The 27,436-nt window shown below is 43.5% G+C and overlaps 2 protein-coding genes across 2 annotated transcripts; both read right to left on the bottom strand.

Moving 5' to 3' along the window:
• Positions 1-10,221: 10,221 nt before the first annotated feature.
• Positions 10,222-14,823, bottom strand: Ccl11 (C-C motif chemokine ligand 11). The gene is made up of 3 exons (NM_019205.2): positions 14,714-14,823; positions 11,370-11,481; positions 10,222-10,977 (listed from the first exon to the last, which is right to left on the bottom strand). Exons 1-3 carry the CDS (start codon positions 14,787-14,789, stop codon positions 10,872-10,874), a joined length of 294 nt encoding a protein of 97 aa, NP_062078.1. The 5' UTR covers positions 14,790-14,823; the 3' UTR covers positions 10,222-10,871.
• Positions 14,824-24,852: 10,029 nt separating this feature from the next.
• Positions 24,853-26,703, bottom strand: Ccl7 (C-C motif chemokine ligand 7). Its single transcript, NM_001007612.1, has 3 exons — positions 26,540-26,703; positions 25,734-25,845; positions 24,853-25,383 (listed from the first exon to the last, which is right to left on the bottom strand). Exons 1-3 carry the CDS (start codon positions 26,613-26,615, stop codon positions 25,278-25,280), a joined length of 294 nt encoding a protein of 97 aa, NP_001007613.1. The 5' UTR covers positions 26,616-26,703; the 3' UTR covers positions 24,853-25,277.
• Between the last annotated feature and the right edge of the window lie 733 nt (positions 26,704-27,436).

Here is a 27,436-nt window from a genome sequence, read left to right as displayed (position 1 = left end):
GGAAAGGAGAGGAGAGAAGGACACTGTGGTTCTCAGAGAGCATTGGCCCCACCAGTCTTCTAGTATCTAATCATTGTTAAATGAAGACATTGGCTAAGTGGAGGACTTTAGGGTCTCACCGGGAGAAAGTTCTCGGGTTTGGATATCAAAAGATATCAAAGCTGGAGGCATTGGGGGATTGTAGAGTGCTGTTTTTTCAAGCCTGTTTTAAGTTGTCAGAGTCTTCCTAAAGCGAATGGCGGCAGGGATCCCAAAGTGTGGACAAGAGAAGTAGACTGAATGATGCAGGATCTGGAGTTGCCTGGTGCTTATTCCCAGGTCCATGGAGCAGTGCATTATATAATACATGGGAAAGTAAGGCATCCCCACTGCCATGCCTTGCTGTATGCACATGCATATAGCAAGGTATCAGTTGCTACATAGACAATGGGTGAAGAGCTCAAATATGGCTTCTAATGAAGACTGGCTCCCTCCCGTGGACAATCATAGTGTGGTAAATTCTACACCATACAGCACAGAGATGAGCATTGTCTACCATGGAATAGCTTTCTGTCCAGCTTGGTCTGTGCTCCATGTGTCCCTCTACTGTCTGCTCTCCTGGCCCTCGCCATCAACTACTTCAGGTGTCTTTTCCCTCTACCACTCCAAATTCCAGAGAAGGGTTTGTGGCTTGTTATTCCTCTGTCATTTGTCACCCAGCGCTGCTCAGATTTCAATTACACAACAGCATTTTGGTGGTATGTGTTGCAGGCCACCTCGTTTCCTTTTATATTTGGGGGGGACTTTCACAGTCATCCTGTGGTCCCACAGAGAACCACCAATGACAAATTGTAATACTTTTCATAAAGGTCACAGGGGCCCCAACCACAGGGCACATGGTACCATTCAAGGATGTTGGATCAATACTGTAAGGACTGTGACCTGCACTTACCTTAGAGCATTTGCTGTTCTAAGACCAGGCAGGATGCTCACTTGTGTCTACTGGGTAGATGCCTTATGCTTACCAGCCATGGGGTATGGGAATGGGTGAAACTATAACTCAACTTCTACTTCTAGAACCAGTGGGTAGTATTGCCAAAAAGGTTAAGTGAGCTGCCCCATGAAAAGTGCTTATCATTGTGTGTGTGTGTGTGTGTGTGTGTGTGTGTGTGTGTGTGTGTGTGTGTGAATGTGCACCCATGTGTACTCATGTTTGTGAAGGTTGGAGGTGTGAGTTTAGGTATCTTTTCCCTATTTCTTCTCTACCATATTTTTATTTCAGATAAGGTCTTTCCTGGAACTTGCAGCTTGTTGATTCAACCAGACCAGCCCCAAGGATCCTCCCATCTCTGCCCATACAGTGCTGGAATCTCAGGTGCACATGGCTCTGGCCAGCCTTTCACGGGAATGCTTGGAATCTGAATTCAAGTTCTTATGCTTAAAAGGGAATTTTATTGACTGAGCCATCTTCCTCAGCCCTGAAGTGTTTTACCAGTGACTAGCACAGTTCTCAGTAAATTGAATAGTCACTGGGGTTAGAAATGTGAGAGGAAAACCTGGAATGCTGGGAGAGAAATTCTCAAATTTTCTCCCAAAGCGTGATTCATGCTTTTAAACTAGGCATGGTGGTGGGCTTGATTTTCCAAGGAATGCCTGTGTTCCAGAAAAGATAGAGAAGGAATGCCAGATAGAGCGAAGAGGCCCAAGGTCTCTTGCCAAGGGTTAGAACACTCTGGATCTGAGAAGTGTGGCCAATGTGGCCCAGAGCAAGGCAGTCTGGGTGACTGGCTGAGGTCAGTGATGTCAGAAAGTTGGATTGCTTTCGTCATTCCAGACTTTTCACCCACACTGCAGCTCACTGCCACCCATAGTCAGTAGTGTCAGGCCAACACTTTAGTCTTGCCTCTGGCAGCTATTCTGTCCAACTCTGTTGCCCTCAAGTGGGGAGTGGGTGACTGCCTGGCTTCTTTGTGTATTTCTCTTCTGTGTTGACTTTGTGAAGTGGCTGTTTAATGTGAATGAAGTTAACTTTTCCATCACTGGAGAATGGGAAGAAAGCATGTGGCCTGAAATAACCTTGATGGGAGCTGGAACCAAGTCACCTGATGACGAGGTTCCCTGGCTTTCTACCTGGTTACAGGTGATGACAGGCACAGCATTGGAGAGCTGACTCCTAGTTTTGCTCTGTAAGTGTCTCAGACTCTCCCCTCCCAGCCCCATACAATTAGAGGAAGAATTGACTAGGACCTCAGGCCTAACGCTGTTCCATATTGTCCTTCCTCAGAGAGGAAAGATTAGGATAGAAGCAATATGCTTAAGGCATCAGTAGTCCGCATGTCTCACACAGTTGTCCTATATCTATCCTCTGAGCTTGTCTACATTCCCTAATACAGCCTGGGATTCAGTTCAGCTACCTACCTCATTGGAATTTGCTAGTAGAGTTGGCCAAATATGCTTAGCACCCTATAGAATAAATATTCCCACAAACCCACTTTGTATACAACAGATATTTAATAAATATTGATAGCTACTCTTGTTAAATGTTTTCACGCCAGAACTTTAGAGTTTATGGGTAAACTAGTTTAATCCTCTGGATAAATCTCTGGTGTAAATACTGCTTCTCTTGTGGTCATTCTAAAGCTCTTAGTACCAAGGCTTAGGGAAGCTGTGTGCTTTTCTCACAGGAGACAAGGCCTGTGGCTGTGCCCTTTGTCCCTGCTGAACACATGCTCATATACCTAAACATACAGACTATCTTGTTCATTATTCATGAAGTCCTTTGGTAGCAGACATCTTTATCCCTTCTTTTCTGGTATGATTAAGTGTGGGGTGTCAAAGCTGCAGAAAGCCCAGGAGATGAAACAAAACTCTGCTGAGGTACACTAGAGGGGAGTCTTTGGGGGAAGGTGCTTTAGAATTGATGCTTGGGTTGGTGAGACAGCTCAGGGGACAGGGATACTTGTGTGCAAGCCTGATAGCCTAAGATTGGTCCTTGCATCCTACATGGTGTCAGGGGAGAAATGATTTCTGTTTGTTGTCCTCTGACCTCTTCACATAGCCATGGCATATGTACACATGTATTGGGAAGTGTAGGTATGCGCGCACACACACACACACACACACGTTTGCACACATATTCCTAGCCATTTAATACACAGATACATAGAAGCTAGAAATATAGTTCCTAAACTTATACCCCATTCGTGGTGGGGAGAACTAAAGAGAAAATGTGAACTACAGAACAATGCTATGACTAGCCAGCCTTGCCTCAGGTCTGAGCTACTTCTTGTCTTGGATGCCCTGTTGCTCTGCCTAGAGTTCCACCAGGATCAGGGGAGACATCCCCTAGCTTTGTGACACCAGTGGCCTATGGGTCTCTACTGTGTGTCTCTTTACGAATTGTCATTGACTGTGGGAAACAGAATGACTTTGTAGCCAGCACTGCCCGTCATGAACTGGGTTTAGGAAATCCACTAAATCATGATGCAGGGAGGCCTTGGTGCACCAGCAGTCCCCTGGAGGAGGAAGCTGTTGGTCTACTGGGATGAACACAAAGAACACACAGTAAGCCAGATGAATGGGTGGCTCAGATATCCACACCAGCCACTCAGCCAGGACACTTCCTCTGTTCTCCCCATGGCTGCCTGGCCAGTCATTTATGAAAAGTGAGAGAAAGGCAAGGTTGAGCTTGGGTCTTAGACACAAGGCAAACATGGGTATTGGTCACTCTGCCCATCTAAGCGTGGCCACAGAAGACAGAAGTAGCAGGGCACCCCATCCCCCATGTGGATATCATTTGGGGAGATTTTCTGCTCACTCACTTGTATAGAAAGAGAGGAGGTCTGAGGTTAGAATAATTGCTGAAGGACGCTTAAGGACAGAGAGGGTGTTCTGAGATGTGTGTCATTAGATTTGATCACTGTGTGGACCCTATAAGGTACTCAAAATGAACCTATTTGCACTGCCCATGCACACCCAGGTTGTGTGGTGTGGATACAGTTCTATGAGAGTTCCTGTGACGAACCATTTTCCTCATGGCTGGCTCTCTTCAGTTGTCTTCCTAGAAGCATTCAGAGGTTTACTACTTATTTCTGTATATCATCAGGAATACCAATACTAAACTATGTGAGATTCACCTAGAGCTAGCAAAAAAATCCAACATCATACTCAGGCCTAGCCTTTTCTGTCAACATTGGAAGCTGTCATGCTTTAGCCAAGATCCCCAATGGAACATTGTGGGGCATGCTTCTGTGTGCCTCCAATCCAGGTCAGCAGAATTTTCTCTGACGCAGGCTGTTCTTAAACGTACCTTAGTCTTATGGCCTTTAATGAAGCACTTTAACATCCTCCTTTGCGTGTGGGGCATGCTTCTGTGTACCTCCAATCCAGGTCAGCAGAATTTTCTCTGACGTAGGCCATTCTTAAACTTACCTTAGTGTCATGGCCTTTAATGAAGCAGACACTTTAACATCCTCCTTTGCTTTGCTTTGGTTCTTCAAGAGGGCCACCATGATAAAATAGGATGTGTTTGGAGAGTGATAACAGCCTCTGGTTTTCTACCTTTGTAATCCTTAATCACTTTTAATTTCATTTTCAGGTCGGTCATTTGAGGGGGCCATTAACTGAGACCATCTGATAGGCTAACAGGCCACAGATAACAGGACGGTATGAAGCTGAGTCAGCAGTAGCAGTAGGGTAAATCCGAGATGCCTGAGGTTGCTAATGGTGGAGCATAGCGTACTGCCTTACAATTCATTTTTTTTAAAAGAAGTGTTACTGGAAGTAGCATACTCTACAGTAAATAAACGCATGATCTAGCAAATGGTGATTTATTGTCATTGTGAAATATGATATAATGTGCATGCCTGAGACACTGAGGATCCATTTCCAAACCCTTGCAATAAAATGATATCCCAGAGAAGAGAGCCATATGAATTTCGTTGTTATTCCTCAATGCATATAAAAGTTAGCTTTAGAGGCTGCTGTAGTCTATTAAATGTGCACTGGAATTATGGTGGGAATCAGTGCACATACTTTGGTTATTAATATCTTATTGCTTAACAAATGCTTTTGATTATTTGGCCTTCAATGAGTCATAACCTTTTCTTGCTGGTGGAGGGTCTTGGCTGGATATCAGTGGTGGCTGAGTAATTAGACTGGTCACTGAATATTGGAATGACTTGGACAAGTACTTTTTAAAAGATTTATTTATTTTATTTGATGCATATGGGCATTTTGCCTATATGTGTGTCTGCACAAAAAATACAAACAGTGCTATCAGAGACCAGATGAGGCTATCATATCCTTTGGGATAGGAGTTACAGGCAGTTGTGAAACATCATGTGGGTTCTAGAAACTGAACCTGAGTCCTCTGGAAGAGTGGCTAGTAGTCTACCACTGAGCCATCTCTTTAGCCTGTCCGAGCCAGCAATAGAATTGCCTGTGTTGACTTTTTCTTTCATGGAGGATTTATCTGCAGTGGGGTGATGCTGCTCAATGTTCTGTTATACAGCAGAATTTCTTTAAAAGTATTTCAAAATGAAACCCTTATAAAGCCTGCACCAGATTATCAACTAAATTTATGTGTATTCCCAAAGCTTCCTCTATCATCATTTCAACAATGTTCACAGCATCTGCACTGGAAGAGTATTCATTTCAAGGAACTATGATGCAGCTCTAGGTGTGTCTCACTGTGCAGGATCCTCTGGGCCTTCCTAGCCTGTGTGTTGTCTGCAATTCACGTATGGCATGTGACTATACATGAACTAATAGATAACACTTACTGGTCTGGATAGTTTGTAAGGGATATGATAAAAGAGAAGCAAAACCTCAACTGGAGTACAAGGCATAGTGGATGTATCGATGAGACAGCACATGGCCCAGGAAGAAATGCTGACCACAGAGAAACAGAATGGGCAGGTCACTGACACTGACCAACCTCTGGTATTTGTTAACACAGTGCTGGGAAAGTGAGAACATGATTAAATTAGTCATAGGAATGGGTTTATATAATGCATGGGCCCCATGGCCAGGGCTCCTGGCCACCAAGATTGATGTAGCTGACAGTCCAGCAGGCTAGTAACAGAGGCTAATGCTGAGTTCTACTATGGGACCATCCATCCAGGAACATAACCAGCGATTGCAGAAAGTATGCATCTGATTAATGTCTACAGGTCCTACCCTCAAAATGGCAATGATTCATTTAAACTGGAGCAAACACTTTCCAGGTGGGAGCTTGATATTTTTTGACTCCCATACCTCAGTCGGTGCCATTTCCTGAGATGGCATAGAGGGCCTGTCCTCAACACAGTGTTCTTCCCATCATTGTAGAATTCCAGGCACACTGCAGCAATGAGGCGAATCACTGGGCTGTACCCCTGGGAGCCATGAATCCTATTGAGCACCTCTGTTTCCCTAGAGGTTCCCAGCAAGAGAATGTAGTGGATGGCCTGCTGAAGTATAGTTGAGCTGCTGGCTTGGAGAGAATGCCTTTAAAGATGGAATCCATCTTTGAGAATAATGCACACCTTCAAAGCCATGACAGTGATGTTGTATCCCTGGTAAGTAAAATCCACAATCCAAGAATCAAAGATAGAAATAATAGTGACCTCACTTTTCATCTTTTCTTATGACTCACTACTGGTATTTGTAGTTTCTGTTACTGTCGATGTGGTATGGTTGAAATATCTTGAGTTATAGGAGAAGGATATATTCATATATTCTAGAGATATAGCAATCTAGATATAGCTAGATAGAACTATCAAGCTATGGGTGTGCTCTCACTTGTCACTTGCAGGTCAACAGACCCAAAGGCAAGGAGAAGAAGGTAGAAGGTATCCCCACCTGGGCAAAGGGTGGGCCCTAGTCATCAATGGGAGATGGAGCCACTGCTCCTCCTCATTGAACATTTTTGGCATCTGGGTGGCCTTTTTATCTATTTCTTGATGTTTCTTCACCCAAGGCTGGCAGGTAGATAAGAGCAGCTGACACACGCTGGGCTTCAGAAGAACAAGGTGACCAGAAATCTTAGTCAATAGTGCAGTCTAGCTGCCTGGTCCCGCTGAGCTGAGATCAGGGAATGGTAGAGTGGGGATTCAAGGAACACAAGCCACCATTTACAGTCTCAAGAGCTTCCATGGCATTTGGAAGGAGGTTAAAGTTTACCCTATCAAGCTTTCTCTTGCAAGTTTTCTGGAGGGAAAGATGCTCGAAAGACTTCTTGAAATTTCTAGATCTCATGTGAGCACATGAATTTCAACAGAAAAAAGGGAGGGCCCTAATGGAGTCCAGAATTAAGGAGAGGCCCTAAAGGACTCTGGTGTTCTGCCCAGAAATTTCCCTTCCCCAGAACTGAAGCTCTCCTTCAGACTATGAGCTTCCAAGAATTCCGAGCTACGTCTCTTCCACCATAGAACCTTCCCCTAAAGCCTTCATTCTGGTACTCTCTGTAGGATTAGCTGGCTGTGATGATAATATCATGACAAAAGTTCTCTATTTTCCTCACATCCCAGCACTCTACCTAAATATTATCATTTAGGAGTTCCTGTTCCAGAGAGACCAGTGAGTTTCCAGGTCTTTGTTAGAGTCTATGTAGCTGTAAAAGGCTTCAACATGCATGGCGCTTTGAACACCAAACTTTGTATTCCAAGGGAAAGTTTGGCTATCATCTGCTGAAGGTAAACTGGATTCAAGATAATTCAAAAGATAGGAGAGAAAGCTTGGCATAGGGGATGTAGGTAAATTCTATTCAGTTCGTCACACCAAGAGGGGATCTCTCTCCTTTGCTACTCTTTTCTGATGTCTACATGGTATTTGACTGACACTGGATGGTCTGTTGGTATATTGTTCTCAGTAGGATGATGTATGGCCACTTCATGGCTAGTATGTACCTCCTGGGCATGTGTGTCATCCTGGTTGGTGATCAGAGCTAGTCTGCTAGGTTATAGAGGATATAAATGACTTCTACTTGAAGTCAGAGCCATGACATTCCTGAATAGGATCCATTATGTCGCAAATGCTGTCTGATAGAGAAACTTCCAGAAAGGTTCAGTGTAAGAAGGTTCAGTAAGGTCAGTGTGGGATTCCAGTTACTCGGTGTATAGAGTCCTCTGCCAGCCTTTCTTGCCTCTATGAGTAGAGATCGAGATATAGAAGAGACTGGTCTTAGCAACATTCTTCTGAGTGCCTTATGTTGCCCTCTTTTTAACATCTTGTTCCAGTGGTGACAATGGTCCTAGGAGAGCTTAGTGTGACCCTAGTGTACAGAACCTAATCCAGGCAGTTTCAGGCCCCAGGGCTGGCAGCTTCAGATGATATAGTTATACAAGCAAGCAGACATGAACTTTTCAACTCTTGGGGACAACACTGGTCTCTGTAGTTAGGAATACAAAGAGGCTGGTCTATTTTAAGATACTGAAGGAGAATGTAGATTTGAGTGGTTCATACAGGAACAACAACCCTGTCTCCTTACAGATGGGTTCTCACAAGTGTGTAAAGTTGAAGTCTAATGCTGTTCTCTTTAGGCTGCTGTTAGAGAGTGGCTTTAATTGCAGCTTGGGAAGTTTCTGACAGCAGTTTCTCAACATACAGGATTTCATCTGTCACTGAACTACTCTTGTGCTTACTCTTTCCCTATTTATCAACCAGAGATCCCCCCCACAGAGCTTTTTGTCTACCTAATTTAACATACTGTTAACTGCTTCTCCCTTTTCTCTCAACAATCCTGCCCATAGTCACTTGTTTTTCTGAAGTTTCTCTGGCCATGAACTTTCTCTTCTCCCTACCTGGAAACAATGGATGTTAATGATGTTATGACCAGGGTGATGGCTTAATAACTCATATGCATTTTCTAGGGGAAATTAGCCATAGCTTCCATTTGTTCTGAAAATTCATTTATTACCATTTGAACTCCTTCCCTTGAAAACCTTGCCTCCATGCTCCTACCAGGTTTTCCCACCATGTCAGACATGTACACCTAGGAGAGGTGCCCAGTTAACTTGACAGACATCATTCATCCTCACTTCTAGGCACTGGTTGAAGTAATAGCTCTTATCTGCCTGGACTTAGATCCCTCCTTGAGTCCCCACTGCCTACCCATCTACACATACCTTAATCTTGGGATAGCTCATCTTTTAATAATAGAGAAAATCAGTAATCACCTAGAAAGGATGCCTCTGGTCTTGTCTGTGAAGGGGTTTCCAGAAAGGTTAAAATGAAGAAGGAAGATGGTAATACTATCCTGGGCCAGCATGCACAAACAGGACGTGAGTGTAAGGCCACTCCGTGTCAGTCTTGCATCCTGACTGCAGAGCCATTGAGACCAGCTGCCTCATGCTTCTGTTACTACAGATAAATGCGCTCTTGCCACCCTTCCCACCACAGTGGATTGCATCTTCCAAAATAGATCCTTTCCTCCTTAAGATGGCTTTTGTCAGGTGATATACCCTTGAAGCCTTTAATCTAAACCTGTTGTCCAGGGTTACCTGGCTTCCTGTGCTTTCCAGCGTCTGCAGTGTCTTTGTGCTCTGTCTTGCAAGACAAAGCAGTAGTCAAAAGGGGAAACTATCCCAGAGGTTGCAAAAGGTCACAGGGGAGACTTGGAAAAAGAATAGCATTAGAACGCAGTGGAGGGCTCCAGCAGAAGACTGAGGACTGTGGGGTTGGAACCTTGCTCATAGGAGTGGGAATCCTAGAATTGAGCATAGGTGTAGTGGAGTTCTTTTACAGAGTGACTGGCTCAGGTGTGTGTGTGTGTGTGTGTGTGTGTGTGTGTGTGTGCGTGCATGTTGGGACCTTGCTGAGAGCAAGAATCCTAGGAACAGACTAGAATATCTGGATTTTAATAAACACTAGCCAAACCAAAGAGTCATTTTGTAAGGAATGCAGCCCTACCTCATGAACAGTTCTTCCCAACTTTCATCTTTACCCCACCCCATTTGAACAGGAGAACATACACACACACACACACACACACACACACACACACACACTCACACACACACACCTGCAGTGGTAATTAAAAATGCATGAATTTTCTAAACACTCACACGAATTCACTTTTGCCTAATACCATACAGCTTATACTCACTATAACAATATCCTCCTGGAAATATAAAACACTTCCACATGGTGACCTTTACACTGTAAGTGGGGAGAAGGTTACAAGAGGACTTAATCAAGACTGACAGACAGACCGGAATCACCTCAAAGCTTTAGATCATAAAAATGAAAAGGCTAAGAAAATGTGGTAGTAAAATTTTTTATTATACATAATTAGTACATACTAATACTAAAACCATTCTGGCTTGGCATGATGGCACGTTAAAGGCAGAAATAGGTAAATCTCTGTGAGTTTGAGGTCAGCCTGGTCTACATAGTAAGTTGCAGGTCAATCAGGGTGATACAGTGAGACCCTATTTCAAACAAGCAAACAGCAAAACAACAAAAAGAACCAAGATCCATTAAAATATGCTTTAAAATTCCAATTTCTTAAATGTAACATGTCCTTAAATATTAGCATTTTAATCAGTGTATATTAATTTTGAAAAACAATGGGTCATGTTATGACATTTTCATATGTGTATAAGGTGCTTTGATAGTATTTAGTCCTCCTATCATCCTCAGTTACCCCTAACTCATTCCTTTCTATTCCTCAATAATCCTACATCTCCTTCCATGCTCTCTCCTTTTAAGATGTTGCATATGCAAGAAATCACACAACCTTTTGAGTCTGGCTTATCTCATCAAACATCATGACTTCCAGTCCCATCTGTAACTACATGAAGCCAAGTCCTTGGGGGATGGGTGCCGATATTCTCCCATAGCATATCTTAGAAAAGAGAAGGAATCAAGCATTTCTTAGGCTCTGGGTTAGTGTCAAAAGAGGAGGTTGTTTATGGTTTTGGAGTTTGGAGTTTTTGGTCCAGGTGCTTTGTGGCATCCTGGACCCACTTTTTCTTGGGGTCAGCACAGATCTCTTTGCCAAGCTTGGTCTTGAAGCTGTAGAAGAGAAAAAGCAGTCATAAGGATACCCTAGAAACTCTCCCTTTTCTTCCTCAACCCCCAGGATAATTTACTGTGGAGTGCAGAAGTCATTGTGGTATAAAATGATGGTGAAAGGAAGGATGGGACTCCAGGCTTATTTCCTGCTCTTGATGGTCCAGTAGAGAGATTTTTTCTCTTGACCTAAAAGAACTAATATGGCTAGGAACCAGCTCTCATGAGAGATCTGGGAATAAACATGTTTTACTCATGGATTGGGTTACAATTCTCAAACCAATTCTTTAACTGGGGACATAGTTCTTGACTGTGTGCCTGGGAAATTAGTTTGGGGGCCTGAAGGGTGTGTGTGTGTGTGTGTGTGTGTGTGTGTGTGTGTGGTGTTTACTCACACTATGGCTTTCAGCGTGCATCTGTTGTTGGTGATTCTTTTGTAGCTCTTCAGTAGTGTGTTGGGGATCTTCTTACTGGTCATGGTAAAGCAGCAGGAAGTTGGGATGGAACCTAAATGTTGGGGGAAGGAAATGGACAGGAAGAAAGATTCATCTGGGTCAGAGAGTATTTTCAATCAAGACGCTGTAGGAAGGAAGCCAGGAGAAGGTAGGGGTACATCAAGGGGGCGCATCAAAGGTGGAGGTAAAATCCTTTGAGGTGGTGTGTGCCCCTCCCCATGGTCCTCTGCACAGTGAGGATCCATCATCTCTGACAGGGGTATTGTATATTATACTGGTGATCTGTGATATATTGTTAGCTCTGAGAAGCTGGCTCTGGAAGCAGGTTTACCCTTTTCAGACTTAAGAATGTTTATGTCAAGTTTCCCCCAAGATTTGTCTGGTAAGGGGATGATATATGACTCTATGACATAGAGAGGAGAAAACAGGAGAACAGACCATAAAGAACACTACTGTGACCCAGAGAACAGCTAGACGGAAAACTTACTGACAGGACATGGAGAAGCTTTAACAATGGAGAAATACTTTGTGGCTGACTGCCTCAAGGGCTGCCTCAGCCAGTTTCTGCTGGTTTTAAGCTCTCAATGTGATGATATTACTTGTCTCTTATTAATTTGCTCTCCCAGAATGACATGTTACTCTGTCCAGGACTCCTTGGACTAGGAAATTCAATCAACAACTTCAACAGGGATCCCCCAGTCAATTTTCACTGGGTGTTTTGAGCCCTGGATCTGGTGGCATTCTCTCTCTCTCTCTCTCTCTCTCTCTCTCTCTCTCTCTCTCTCTCTCTCTGTTATTCTTTTATTTTTGTTATTACATTGGCTTGCTATGTATTTAAAAAATACACTCACTCATTCAAAACTATACAAAGTAAAGTGTGTATGTGTGCACACACACACACACACACAAGGACAGACCAGTGATGGACCAAGTAAGGACACACTCACAGATACCTGGATCCCAGTTGCCCACCACTAGAACAAGGGAAAAGCCATCTCCTATACCCAAAAACTACAATTACAGGATAAACATGTAAAGATTTTTTTCTCTTTGTGAACTTTTCCTTTGGCCTTTTCTTGTTTACAGAGTGTTCATTGATCAAAGTCATTGATTTCCCTGCAGGCTCTTGAAATAGTGCAAGAACTTTCTCAAGACTGTAAGACCGAAAGGAGAAAAGTAAAATTCAAGTGCTAAGAAAGTTTGTCTGAGAAACAGAAACAAACAAACAAACAAACAAAAATCAAGTCTACCTCCCAAAACTCAATAGTTTAATAATATGTAGGGTGCAAGGTGTTTGAAGGATGGAATTGAAAGATTCATGTATGTTTGATAACTGAAGGTTATTAAAATTTCTACAGATATTGCTCTGCTCATGGCAACATTTACAAAAATTGATTCAAAAGCCAAAAAATGTATGTCTAATCAAGTAGATGTTTGTGATTTGCTAACTTTGCTATAAACTTTGTTATACTTGGGAAAACTATATTTTAGCAAAACCAGGATTTCCTTAAAATTTTCTTTATCTAAGCATTACCTAAATGATACACAAAAGTTAACATTATAGGAATGATAAGGCTGCCCTCCAGGGTGTCCAGCAACCACAGCTCGAAAACAAAGACAAAGGGGCTGGAAACTAGAGTCAGTATTTTAGCCTTTGGCCTCTAAATTAAGCCAGGACTTGGATATTGGAATTCCTCTAAGTCACCAATCCCCTTGATGGGAGAGGCCACAGAATCTCCAGAGACTGGACTCTAAGCAATGACATATGTCAACATGCAGAAAATTTAAGGGTAGAAACAATGTACATTATATTACCAAATGGTTGTGTTGTTTGGGCTCACTTAGAGGCTGGCTCCCATACTCAACTTCAGACCAAAACATCTGTCTCACAGAGTTCTTCAAGAGCTCTAATTTGGGGGGTGAGCTAGCTCTCCCCCCATAACTCTGCAACAAGCAAGAGGGGACAGACACCGAAGAGTAAAAGTACTATGCCCCTAAAAATAGTTAAAATGTGAGCTATTACCAAAAGAGGTTATTATCATTTGTCCCACAATATAAAAGGGCTTGCCTTGGGAAAGAGAAGTCAGCAGTCCAGCCATGGGAAGTGTATCCATGAAGAAAAGTCAAAGGGGGTTCCCTGCCCAACTTCCCAGCCAGTTTCAGATGGATATGTTGAGCTCCAGCCTCACGTGAGGGACCCTATCCACTGGGGACACCAGATGGCTTCTCTAAAGGGGCTTCCCCAATCAATTTTGACTAAAGATTTTGAGCACTAGAACTTATATTTTGTGCTTGCTCTCACTTGCTCTCACTTGCTCTCCCCCCCCCCGCCATTGGCTTGCTATGTACTTAATAAACTCACTCATTCAAAACCATGAACATGACCATCAAAGATTGTTTTCTCCTGGACAGAAGAAAGGGAATAGAAAAGACCCCACCACTCTGATACCCTTTTGCTGCCACTAAGAGGAGCATATAACAATGCAATAGTCTCAGAACCAGTCATCCAACACTCTCCACTGTCTGCTTTCTGGGCACAAGTCAGGTTGTACCTTTGGTCTTTTTTGTTGGCTGGAGGTTTTAACCAGTCTGGTCAGCAAGGGAGAAGATGAGATGGCATGTGATACTTCTAAGCTTGAACACGTTGCCTGTGGAGCAGACACTCTTTCCTTTGCTCTCCTAAGCCATCTGGGAACCTGAGTTTACTAAGCCCATGCATTATTATTGTTTGCTATGGGCAAGAAGTTGGATTAGCTGTCACTGCAGCATGCATTAGTTTACAAACACCTACAGCAGGTTCTGAAACATAGTAAAGATGCACCCATTTGAGAGCATATCCCAGGATCTCCTGCTTTGCTACTGTTGCTATCTTGAGTTCTGTAGAAACTCTTCACCAAAAATAGGACCTTCCATTTCACCACTATCCACATGCTCACTGTGCCATACCCAGACGCTGTAAGGGGAGCTGACTGTGTGGATGCACTTGGCACCTGCCTCAATAGTCAGGAGGAGGGAGGACAGGAGAGGAAGAGGGTTAGGGAGACAGAGAGAGAGAGACACACACACACAGAGAGACATAAGGAGATGGACAGAGACATACAGAGAGAGAGACAGAGACAGAAAGAAAAATATGAATGGGGACCAATATCAGTTCTGGCTGTTTCACTGGTTGGGGTTTCTTATCCCATCTTTGAATGGTGGGGTTAACAGCAAGTCTCTGAAGAGTCTCGCTATATGGCTTGAGAAATGCCTGGCTTCCCTAGGGAAGGTTGGAGGGGACTTACCTGGGTGAGCCAGCACCTGGGAGGTGAAGGAAGTGGCCGTGAGCAGCAGGAATAGAAGTGCTGTGGAGAGCTGCATGGTGGGGGGGGACAGATGGAAGTTACTACGTTGATCTCAGCCTCTGGGCTCTGCAGGCTCTCCTGACACCTTTATAGGGAGCAGAGTGGGTGGAAGCTTCCAGAGAAGACTCTGCCTGTACAAGGTCATGAAGGAGGGGTCTTGAGCAGTGGAACATGGGCCAGCTCCTGGCCTGTCAGCAGAGATAGAAGAAACATAAACCGTGGGTGGGACTTGGCATCTGTTAGGGGATGGGAGTGAAAACTGAAAAGATTGTGTGATTATGAAATGTAACTAATCATTATGCAGCAGGACAAAAAAGCCAGGGGATGGCACAGGGAAGCCAGTGCTGGTCTGTGTTCACCTGGCTCTCTGAAGAATTTGGAACCCTACAATATCCCTCCTCAGAAAATAGGGCATGATAGTTGTGTTTGCCCTTTTTATGTACTTCAGTGGTCATACAATTTTAGCATCCAGGAACTTAGCATCATGGGAAGCAGCAAGCGTAGAAAACTAGGATCACACTTGTCTTGAGCTACACATCCACATACATACATACATACATACATACATACATACATACATACACACATGCGCACACACACATACACATACCAAGTAGTTAGCAATCTCTCTCTCTTTCTCTCTTTCTGTCTCTGTCTCTGTCTCTGTCTCTCTCTCTCTCTCTCTCTCTCACACACACACACACACACACACATACACACACACACACAGTAGTTAGCAATTCAGGACCACCACCTGTACCAAGCTACATATACATCCTTGTCCAAAGAAAACGACTGGCTTCTCTGCCCTGGTAATCTCTGGCAATTCCTTTGCACCCTACCCCACTTTTGCTGGTTAGAAATTATTCAAAGACATTTCAATAGGCATCCTGGAATTAGGAGGAGTAGTGCATCTTGCTTGGATGGGCAAGCTATGTTCCTAGAATGAACATTTAGGGAAAACTCTCTCTGCCATCCTATGCATGATGAAATTGGGGTGCATTGTGGGGAAGGACAGTATGTAGCAAACAAAGGCTTAGGTACCCTTTCAATCAAAACAGAAATCTACCCAACACCTCCCCTGCCCTATTGGCTAACTCCATTTGCTAGACCTTCTGAAGGAAACCCAGGAAATATGATAGCATGAAACTCTGGAGCGATCCCACTCAGAATACACTGCTATCTTTGTAGTGCATCTGCACCGTATCAATTTTGTGCTTCTGTATGAAGCCTCTTGCTGTTCTGCTCCTTCTCAACCCCGGGTGCAGCATTTCAAGAATCCCAACATCCCTGACTAGACAACAACTACCACCAACAAGGAACTATTCAGAAAGAAAAAAAAAATAAGCTAATTCCTACTGTCCTTTGACCCCCCTGGTCAAAGCATGACCTCTCAAATCTTCATTTCAGTAAAAACATCTTAAGTGAATTTGATGTTGATATCTACCTGAAAACTACTGATCTAGAAGATGGTAGATTAAAATGAAGGAAAAAGTCAAGACTGAGCAAATATTTAAAATATTTCAAACCAAAATACCAGCTGATAGCAACCTGGTATGATTGCTTGGTGTCCTCAGGCAAAGCACCTCTAATACTCAAAATGAATGGAAACATCGGGAAAGCAAAGAGAGCAAGATGCCTCTATACCTCTACATGCTTTGCAAAAGAATACAATTTTAGAAAGATGTGTACACAGTTAATGAGGACAACAATGACCACCTTTTTGATTTGCCACTTGCTGTGCCATCACCAGCAGGAGAATCAGTTGGATACAGTCATTCCAAGAAACTCTTTTGATAAGTAAAGTGGCAAGTTTTTTGTTGCTGTCCAAGGGCCTCTGAAAATATTTTTTAAAAAGGTTATTAGCTGCAGAAAACATCTTGACACTTATTCTATTTCAGATTTAGCATTCAGTATTAGCAACAAAAAAGTGGACAGGTGACTCAGTTAAACTAGACTAAATGAGGATAAGAAACGAGTTTGGAAATAAGAGAACATTTAAAATAAAAATTAACAAGCATTTTGATTTTCAAGAACCATATATGATTCATAAATGAGAAAAATGACAAAATTACCATAGAAGAGGTTTTCAGAAAACAACAACAACAACAACAACAACAACACATTCTAGACCAGTATAAGTTTTTAACTTAGTGATATTGTCTTCTTATGAAAAATGTTTATTTAGGTTATGGTCTTAGAGCTCTGTGCTGTGAAGAGATATCACAGCCGTGGCAGCTCATAACAAGAAAGCCTTTAATTGGGACTGGGTTACAGTTTCAGAGGTTTAGGCCATTCTCATTATGCTGGGAAGCATGGCGGCACGCAGTCCGACACAGTGCTGGGGAGGTAGCTGAGACTTCTGTATGTGGGTCTGCAGGAATCAGAAAGAGCGGGACACTGAGCCTGACTTGAGCTTTTGAAACCTCAAAGCCCATCCCCATCTCACACCTTCTTCAACAAGGCTACACTTACCCTAACAGAGGTTACCTCTACCAGTCCTTCTCAAGAAGTGTTCCTGATGGCTAAGTATTCAAATATATGGACCTATGGGTGCCATTCTTAATTCGAGCCACCACAGTCATCAAATCAAAAGAAAGCTCATTTTGTGAAGCATTTTCCTTTTTCCTTTCAAAATTTCATGCATCCATCCATTCATACATACATATACATATACATATACATATACATATACATATACATATACATATACATATACATATACATATACATATACACATACACATACACATACACATACACATACACATACACATACACATACATATACATATACATATACATATACATATACATATACATATACATACATACATACATACACACACACACACACACACACACACATACACACAGTGGATTCTGGTTATATCCACCTCCTTCCTCCCACCTTTGACTTTGATTTTCCAGCATTTTAAAGTGATTTACTTAGCTGTTCAAGCACTTTACTAAATCAAATCAAACCAAACTCCTGTATATCAAAATAAATTTCCCTGGAACTGGTCTGCAAGCAACAGAGCAGGTACCCAATGTCTTTATACCCTAAGGATTCAAGGAGCACAGAGCAAGACAGCTTTCTAGTTTAGCCCCATTCTCAGAACACACAGCAGACAAGTGGCCTCAAAGCATTAAGTACAAGGAATGTAGGGACCACTATGTTCATCTGTGCAAAGCCCTTGGCTCCCACATTCTAGCAGCTGTGAGGAGAGGCAACGCTTCAAATACAGCAGCTGCAGCAAATGACTGTTGAAGGTGAGCACAAGGGTGCCACATGGGGACAGTCCCACACCAAATTGATTGATGCATAAAGGTTACATGGGAAGATGTGTTTAAAAGGATTGGGGTTAGAAAGAGGGCAGTTCTGTGGTCAACTAGTGATGTCTGTCCTAAGCAGTGCTCTTGCTGGCCTATGAGCTCTATCTGCAATTAATTAGCAACTACCTAAAAGTGGACCACATAGAAGACAGAACACTCAATCTTTCCTTCCTTGCTAATCAGTTCCAGGTGACCTAGCATCGTGAGGACAATGGATCCAGGATGCCGGAATTGGATTATGACTCTGCTGATAAGCTTCAAACTTTGGGGTAGCTTATCTATGCTTCCTCTATCAGGCTAAGATGGGAAGGTTAATCAAGCCTACCTCAGCTGGTGGCTATGGGGATTAAACTCATTAATAGAGACAGTACTTGAAAGAGTAGCCAGATCTCTATAGGTTCTCAGTGCCTGGCAGTTCAGCATTCAGTATTAGGAAGTAGAGTGAATTTCGTGTGCCAAGGAGGGGACTAGAAGGAGACCGTGCCTAGGCAAATGGTTTCCGCTGCTTGCCTTCCAGACTTCCCACTACTTCCAAGGAAGACAGCATACCCTAGAGATGGTTTTAGAAATTCCCATGTTTCAAACTGGGGAGGTCTGGAGTTCCAGAAATCGTGGTCATGTAAGATATTTAGAATGTTCCTGACATCAGAGGTGCCTGGATGACATCATTAAGTGATATTGCACTTAGCAGGAATACTTTTATAGTTCTGTTGTGGGTGCTATAGAGTGGATTGCTTACTTCCCTTTCTTATTGAGCTCTGAATTTTGACAGTAATCCAGAAACCTCAATGGGAATAAGGAAAATAAACACAGAGGCTTCCAAGTTCCACAGATGTTCCATCTAAGTTCCTGGCTGTTCCTGGCAAGTGCTAGAATAAAATGTGGAGCTCCATCTCCCACAGCCCCCCACCCCGCCTTTCTTTTCTCTGCTTCCCAGCAGCAATCAAGAAAGACATTCCACTCACCTGTGACGTGACTCCATGTCTGGTGAACAATGGGGGAGGGGGGTTCATCAGAGAAGCACAGGCAAGTGGGTCCCTCAGTGAGAAAACACAATCTTGGATTCTTTTGTGCTTTTCTGAGGAATGCTGAGATCAGAGCAGGGAAGGGTCACTGGAATTGGGGCTCTTGGCTTTGGTTTTTCTCAATTACAGACTGTCTACTGTGTCCAAGTCATGGCGTGGTTTGCAGCTCAGCAATAGAATGCATGTTTAGCACACACAGGGCCATGGATTTAATCCCCAACCAACAAAAGGAAGCAAGATCATAGTCTGTCCCATGAGAGCCTTGAAAGAAACAAAGGCATGTTTTATTTTATTCCTTTCTTTAAAAGAAAACAAAAGAGAGAGAGAATTCAGAGCTGGGACCAGAGATGAAAACTCAAAGGTTCTGCTATGCACTTGAGGGGTAGATGACCCTATGTGCCCCTCTCTTGATTGTTTTCCTATATCGTGAAGCCTCTACTGTAATTGCTTGCCTTTGTGTGCTCGTTAGTTTTATTGCCAACTTAGTAGAAGCCAGAGCCACCAGGGAAGACGGACTCCCAACTGAAAACTTGTCTTTGTAAGATGGGCCTATGGTCACGTGTGAGGAATTGTCTTGAGTGATGATTGACATAGGAGAGCTCTGCCCACTTTCCCACCCCTTGCCTGTGTAAGGGGTCCTGACCTGTGTAAGAAAGATAGCAAAATGAACAATAAAATCAGCAACCACAATTCCTCCATGCTCTCTGCTTCAGGTCCTGCTTGAGTTTCTGCTCTGAATTCCCTCAGTGATGAATTGTGACCCTGAAGTATAAGCCTATTTAAACATTCCCTTCTTTAAGGTTTTTGTTTTTGTTTTTTTGGGGGGGCATGGTGTTTATCAGAAAACAAAGCAGAAATGTTCAGTTTAACCAGGCACAAAACAGGACCAAAGAAGGACCTCTGTTCTCAACGGTCTCTAGGGAGTAGAAAGCTGTTATGACACTAACATGTAAAGTCCAAAGTGACCCAGGTAGTAGGTCTTCTAGTTGATATCACCTGTTAAAGAGGAAAATAGAGACTTAGAGAAATAAAATTATCTTCTTCTCCTGTAAAACCATTTATGAAAGGGAGGCCCTTTTACAATGGTTCTCAGGGTTTGTTTTGGTGTGTGTGTGTGTGTGTGTGTGTGTGTGTGTGTGTGTGTGTGTGTGTGTGCTTTGTGCATTTATGGGACTACAGAGATCAAAAGATGGTGTCACGTGTCCTCTATCACCCCTCACCTATTTCTTTGAGTCAGAGTCTCTCCTTGAACAAGACATCCATGTTTTCTCTGCTGTGATTTCCTAATCTCGTGTCCTGTCTCTGCACCCCCACATTACGAAGCTGTGGGTACAGGCATCGATGCCTGGCTAGTTATTCTGTTGTTGGGATCCAAACCCTGTCCTCACGACTGCATGAATTACTTTAACCACTTAGCCATCTACTCATCCCCAAATGTTTTTATTTGAAATGCTCCCACTGTTCTGTTATTTCACATGTCCCTTAAGGGGCTGTCAACTCTCCTGTTACACAACGGTGAGACATTGAGGTGCACAGCAGCTATATCCCTGGACCCATTGGTCACAGCAATACTAGTCATCCTTCAGTACCAATGCCAGCCCGATCTCAACACTTTTTTTTGGGTTGCATTGCAGCCAGATGATGCTCAATCAACTTACTTTCTGCAAAATAGCAAGTACTTCAGTGGTTTAGGACGGATAAAAACCACAGCAGTCACCTGGTCTAGATAGCCTCTAGACATGTTTACATGAACCAGGCATGGGTGCAGTTTGCAACACTCTGTCTGCATGCCATAGACGTTGGCTCCACATGTGACCCTGGTGTGTCTCTAGACTAAGGAAGTAAGAGGAGCACATGAATACCTGTTGAAGAGTAAGTTTTTAGCAGTCTGTCCTTCCCTCATATCTCATAGACAGAACATAGCTGTAGTAGGCACTTTTTTTTCTCATTGATGGGACAAAGTACCTAATAACGAGGAAGGGTTTATTTTGGATCATAGTGTAAGGGTCCAAACCATCATGGTGGCTAAGCCATGGCGGGAGGAATGAGAGACAGTTGATCACACTGCATCCGTGGTCAGCATGTAGAGAGAGATGAATACGGGTGCTCAATTCGCATTTTTCCTTTAATCAATCCAGAACCCCAGCCCACGTGACAGTACCTCCAATATTTGGGGTGAGCCTTCCTATCTCCTCAGTTAACCTAATCTACAGTTTCCTCACAAACACCTGCAGAAGTTTGTCTTCTAGGTGGTTTTAGACCCTGTCAAGCTGACAATATCAACCATTACCACAATTAAAACATCCCTAAGAGAGACGGCCCAGTTCCTATGGCAACATGGGATAGTCTTGAATGTGCAAGGTCCCTTGGTAATGGCTAATTCTCTCTCTCAGAAGAAGATTTGGATCTACCTTGTCCAGTACCCTGTATGCCAAAAAGACAAGTCATGTATACACAGTATGCCACATCAGGTTTTAGAAGGAAGGCATGGTTGTATCCAGCTCTCTCATTGGCAGGGCTCAGCAGCAATTTCACAGCCCTTCAAGACTTGGCTCTCCCCTCTGGGAATACTTTTCCATGTTTGTGATCTTTGTTTCTGGTTGCCTTGGTGAGGTCTTTCATTGCCTTTCCTTCTCCTTGTCCATTTCTGAATATAGTGTTGAAGATAACTTGTACACAGCCCCTAAAGAACCAGCCCCCGTGCTCCTTATCAAACCCTAGTCCTTCCGGTTTTTCTTTTTCTTAAAGAAATTCTAAGTTCATGTGTCTCCACTCAGGCAATGGCAGCATCTATGCCCCACACTCCCTGTTTGAATCTTTGTTGCTGGAGTCTTCTTTCCTGTGCTTTGTTTATAAGTGTCTAAGCAATGCTGATGCTAATGTGAGAGAGCTATTCATATTCTAGAAATCTCCATTTGTAGATGCTCAGGGAGATTAGGCAGAGTTAACCTTTGAGTTCCATTACCCTTAAAATCACCACGATAGGAGGGAAACTTGAAGTATGGGGTATTTTTAGGGACTGGGCGAATGTGGCTTATACCATTTGGTCCCTCACCCTACTGGTTAGCATTCATTCACATTAATAGATGAATACTAGCTATTCTGGGGCTGCTCTAAAGACTCGGGGACCATGGTCATTTTGAATTGGCTCTGTCCTTTAGCAGGTCTGAGTTCATTAATGGTTTTATTGATAATTTAATCAATTTTATCAATAACTGTGGGGGTTTCTCCTTTTGGCATTCAGGCAAGGTCTCATCACCCACTTTTTAGTGAGACATTATGCTTGCATATTAAAGCTACATCTATTTTTTTCCCTGTCACATTATCTAACTAAGATGCTTTTCCATGAGAGAGAGGGAGAGAGAGTGAGAAAGTGAAAGAGAGAGAGAGAGAGACAGAGAGAGAGACAGAGAGACAGAGAGACAGAGACAGACAGACACACACACAGAAAGACAGACAGAGAGAGAGAGAGAGAGAGAGAGAGAGAGAGAGAGAGAGAGAGAGAGAGAGAGAGAGAGATTGTATTTCCTGCAGTATAAGTCTTGAATTTGTGGTCTTTATTCTTATGCTCAAGGACAGCCAGTTCTTTCCTAAACTGTTTTCCTTACAGTGATAACTTGACAGATGCAGACAGAAGCAACCAGCACAGTATCAATGCACATTTTTGTAGTTTCCCATTGGAGCTAAGATTTCTGTAGACAAGACCTGACAGCTTTGGTGCTTTGGAGCATGGAGCTCTGTCTTTCCAACCCGAGGCCCCAGCTCGTTCCACCTGCTGCCAGCAGCCTGCTAAACGCTACTTGCTGCGGTTTTACATTTTAGTTATTGTACTTTGGGAGGGGCAGGGGTTGGCTATGTATCCCAATGCTTAGATTGAACTCACTGTGTAGCCCAACTGGCTGTGGACTTACAACAGTCCTTCTGCATCAGCCTCTTAAATGCTGGGTTATAGTGGTACATCATCATGATGCACTCCTTTGGGTTTTTAATGGGGACACATAATCATCACAGCTGTCTGTCTGTTAACCAAGCAAATGACACCCTTTATGTCTAGGCCAGAGATTACAGACGAAGTCCTGTAATATAGAAAATAATACGAGGAACCCTCATTTTTTTTTCCTATCAGTAATCCCTAGACCTGTAGGATAACTCCTTAAAAGGCAAAGGAACATGTTTGCCACCCACCACTCCCGACTAATATATTTGGTGGCCATACTTGGGCATCTTTGATGGATGTGCTCCCAGATGTGAAAATGTGCTCATTTTTAGTGTCTACATGATGCTGGTGCCCGCATGGGGACCATGGCTCTACTTTTCCCTCTCACTTTAAGAAACGTGTCAGGATAGTGACTACCCAAGACTACTAGTGCTACAACTCATACATTAGTGGTATAACTCATCTGGTCTCTGAATCCCATTGAGCATTGATACTCAGCTATGTTTCTGTTCAGCTACCCTCTGTTTCTGGTCATAGTTTTGGATTTCTCTTTAATTATTTTCCCTAAAGGGCCCTGGACATAGATGAAGACAAACAAGATTTAAATTCCTTAAGATGAGGAATGGGGTTGGTAGTGTATTCACTAGGCGGGTAGAGTGATCATCAAGCATGCACAGTGTCTTTGATTTGGTCCCCAGCATGTCAGAAACTGTGTGTAAGGGCACACACCTGTTCCCTCCCTCTGGAGGTAGAGGATGGAGGATGGCAATTCAAGATCATTCTTTGCATGTTGAATTTAAGGACAACCTGGGCACTTGGTTAAAACAAAAGACTAGAAAGGAAAAAAAAAAGAAAGAAACACTAGAAGAGAAAGAAGAAAAGGAAGAGGAGGAGTTTTTTTGGCCTTGGGCACAGGAAGCTCCTCCTCTCTGAACTGTGAACTCAGGGATTCTCTGCTTAACATCGACACATATTCCTTTCTCTCCGACACCACTTTCACGGCTGTAAGAGGAAACCTGCAGGAAGATGGTGGTTTGGGTGATGCTAGTCTGCCTCCTGGTGGCTCTTTTAGGATTGGGACGGCTGCTTGTTGCCGACTTGAGATAAGGCCTGACTGGAGGCTCCCGGAGAGTCAGAAAGCTCGATTAGATCCGGCTGGAGCATCAGATTATGGTCATTGGTGTGCTGTTTGTTTGCTACTAAGGTGTCTGCTCTCTTCTGACACCTTATGTTTCTACCTGGGGCTTTAATGGAGGCTCAGCTGGAAGGTACAGGGATCTCTTAGAATCTTGTCCTGGGCCCACAATCTTCACCTTCCCTGCCCTTTCTGATTAACAGAGATAGAACTGTTTGAAGACTGCTGTGGCACCCAGATGTGGAAGGGAATTTTTGTGGAAGGTCTCGTTGGCCTGGCCTCTCCATTGCCAAAGCCAAAGATGTATTTTAATATTCTGGACTAGAGGGCTTGGGTTTCTATGAGGAGACCAGACAGATAGGAGTCTGTTGCAATAAGAGATTGTGTGAAAAGCTGTGGCTTTGGGAACCAAAGTCAGTGCCTGGTAACGTGACTAAAGCTTATGTCAGTTGTCAGAGGCAAAACGGTGGACCTGGCTTTTCTTAGCTTCAGCCTGTCTGGCTTTCACAACTAAATTCAGATCCAGGGTTACCATGTTTGACCCCCACCCCTCCTTCTGCACCCACACCCTGCTTCTTGCCACCCTGTCCAGCCCCCCAACTTTCTTTTATTCCTTTAAAAGACAGCATCAAAGAGAAACTTTTGTGCAAAAATACATTTTATATGAAACTTCAGTAGTCATACATTTAAACATCCCACAGTATCATAACATTATGATTTTGTCCTAAACATTTTTAAATAAAATATTTGCACTGATTCTTGCAATGTCCCTACATAATACAGGAACAAAGTCAATGGGGCGGGGGAAGAATTCTGCAGGTAACACAACATTAAAGTGACATGAGGTCTCCAGGGCTTTACATTCAAATCACACCAAAGTACATGGCAAATTAAATAAAAATATTAATAACTTAAAGACCATTCCTTAGGAGCGACTATTTCACATTCCTACAGACCGTTCCTACCCCTTAGGACCGTAGTCCACCCATTTCAGCACAGTTCTCAGAAAGGACAAGGGTGAGGAATTTTGCTTCTTGACTTCAGGGTTGGTTTCTGTTCAGGCATCTGTCTTCAGGGCTTTGGAGTTGAAGTTTTCATGTCTAAGTATGCTATGGCCTCCTCAACCCACTTCTGATGGGCTTCAGCACAGACTTCCATGCCCTTTTTGGTCTTGAAGCTGAAGGAAAAGGGCTCAGTTAGAGAGCATATAACTTATTCTGTGAGTCCCTGCTTGGTGTATTACTGCAAGTTGATGACATTACCCCCGGGATGGAGGAGGAAGAAGGTGAGAAAAAGGAAGGGCCTAATGGTAAGATGCAGTTCTCACTGGCCAAAGAGAAGGCCCCTTGGCTCTTAGAGGGAGAGGGAAGTTCTAAACTGGTGGCTCTGAAGAGAGTGACAGGCTTCAGTTTTCCCATGTGAGTTTGTGTTAGAGATATACTCTCTACTCATTGAGTATATAATTCTATTCACTGCCTCAGGGATGACTTATCACTGAGGGGGTGAAGGCAGGAGTTGGGTACTTACATAACAGCTTCCCAGGGACACCGACTACTGGTGATCTTTCTGTAACTCTTGAGATTCCTCTTGGGAATCTTTTGTTTCTTGACATAGCAGCAAGTGGATGAATTGGTCCCATCTACAAAGAAAGAACAAGAAAAGGTTCTTTGTGGTTGATTCTGGGTCTTTCGTTGATGATTAAAGGAATGGTTAGAAGCCGTCAAGGAGACAAGATGAAGGGAGGACTTGCCCACCCTAGATTAATGTCTCTACTCTTTAATATGTCCTCAATTCTTTCTCACTTGAATGCCAGTCAATAGAGGCAAGAAGAGCTGATGACAACCATGGGTGTCACTGGAGAACACTAGTATAATGCCCCAGTTCCTTAGAATAAGGAGACACTGGTTATGAGTCCCCTTTTTGGATAAAAGAAATGGTGTCTAGTTGTGACACGGCCTCTATAGAACCACTGACTATGGAAATTGAGCTGGATAAACTCCCACTAGATCTTGGACCTCTTTCCCCCTTTCTCTTCTACCTGAGAACACCTTCATCCCAGGCCCCTATTTGATGACCCAGGATCATGGGGAACACCACAGAAGCAGCTGTGGCAGGAACTATCTTGTCTCCAAAAATGAAACCTAAGGGATCCCTAAGAGAATCAGATTCAAGTTTTGGCTCTGTCATTTGGACTGGCTTGTTCTTTTAATTGCCTTACTTTGGCAAAGCCAGGAAGGTGAGACTATGGGTAAGCCTTGTTCTGTAAAGGTCCACAAAACGTCCCAGAGAAGGTACAGCATGTTCTGGGAAAAAGACAGCAGGGCAAGTCTCACCTGGTTGGGCCCACACGTGCACGGTGAAAGCAGCAGCTGTGAGCAGCACACACAGAAGCGCGGCAGAGATCTGCATGGTGGAGAGAGAGAGAGAAGGCTGGCTTCAGTGAAAGTTGAAGCTGGCTTCAGTGAAAGTTGGCAGACTCGGTGCTGGCCTTGCCTCTCTGCTCTTCTGGCAGCTCTGCCTTCTCTTTTATAGGCAGCAGTTAGGGCGGGATCTTCCTTTGGAATGAATCACAGGAGGGTGTAATTTGACGCTGGCCTATTTCCATTTAACACCAGGAATGGAGAAGGAGGTGATGACCCTGTCCAGATAGAGCACTGCACTGTGAATTCTGGCTGTTCCTACCAGCTCAGCTCCTGTTGGAAAGAAAAGCTTTTTGTAGAATGAGGAAGGAAACAAAGATGGCAGAGTCAAGGGATTCCGATTTCCCCCTTCAAGCAACATCCTAAGGAGCCCCAAGTCCAGAAACAGGCACTACAATTTCGGCTGGATTTAAAAAGACACCTGAAGATGGGAAGTCCTGGTAACTTTTCAAATCTCAGAGGAAAAGATGTTAGCAAACAAACAAAAACCACAAAACAGTTCCAACCCCTGTGTCTAATACAGTTTTTAATTACTGTGTGACTTAGAACAAGACAACTCTTTATTTGGGTTTCCGATGGGAAGGTTGACTGGCTTCAGCTAGCCAGTACTTGGTTGTAGGTAGATAATGGCTGAGGTTGAAGACCATCCAGAGTGTTCTCTCCAGGTCCAGTTTCTGGAGGAACTTTAAAAGCTGTAGTTTGGACCAGATGTGGCTCTTCGGCTTACTTCCTCTCCCTCTTTCTCTGCATCCCACTGTGAAGGCCATACCATATATTTCACATGATGCCTTGAAGTCTCCAGGAGCATAG

Source organism: Rattus norvegicus, chromosome 10, assembly GCF_036323735.1.
Source record: "Rattus norvegicus strain BN/NHsdMcwi chromosome 10, GRCr8, whole genome shotgun sequence".
NCBI lineage: Eukaryota > Metazoa > Chordata > Mammalia > Rodentia > Muridae > Rattus > Rattus norvegicus.
The sequence above is the reverse complement of the archived record's forward strand: the minus strand, read 5'-3'. Positions and strand labels throughout refer to the sequence as shown.

Coding starts and splice junctions, on each gene's coding strand:
- Ccl11 (NM_019205.2), bottom strand. CDS start 14,789: ATGCAGCTCTCCACAGCACTTCTATTCCTGCTGCTCACGGCCACTTCC. Junction 11,482..14,713: donor CCAGGTGCTGGCTCACCCAG/GTAAGTCCCCTC, acceptor CCCAACATTTAG/GTTCCATCCCAACTTCCTGC. Junction 10,978..11,369: donor TGCACGCTGAAAGCCATAGT/GTGAGTAAACAC, acceptor TCTCTTCTACAG/CTTCAAGACCAAGCTTGGCA.
- Ccl7 (NM_001007612.1), bottom strand. CDS start 26,615: ATGCAGATCTCTGCCGCGCTTCTGTGTGTGCTGCTCACAGCTGCTGCT. Junction 25,846..26,539: donor GCACGTGTGGGCCCAACCAG/GTGAGACTTGCC, acceptor CTTTCTTTGTAG/ATGGGACCAATTCATCCACT. Junction 25,384..25,733: donor TGTCCCTGGGAAGCTGTTAT/GTAAGTACCCAA, acceptor CTTTTCCTTCAG/CTTCAAGACCAAAAAGGGCA.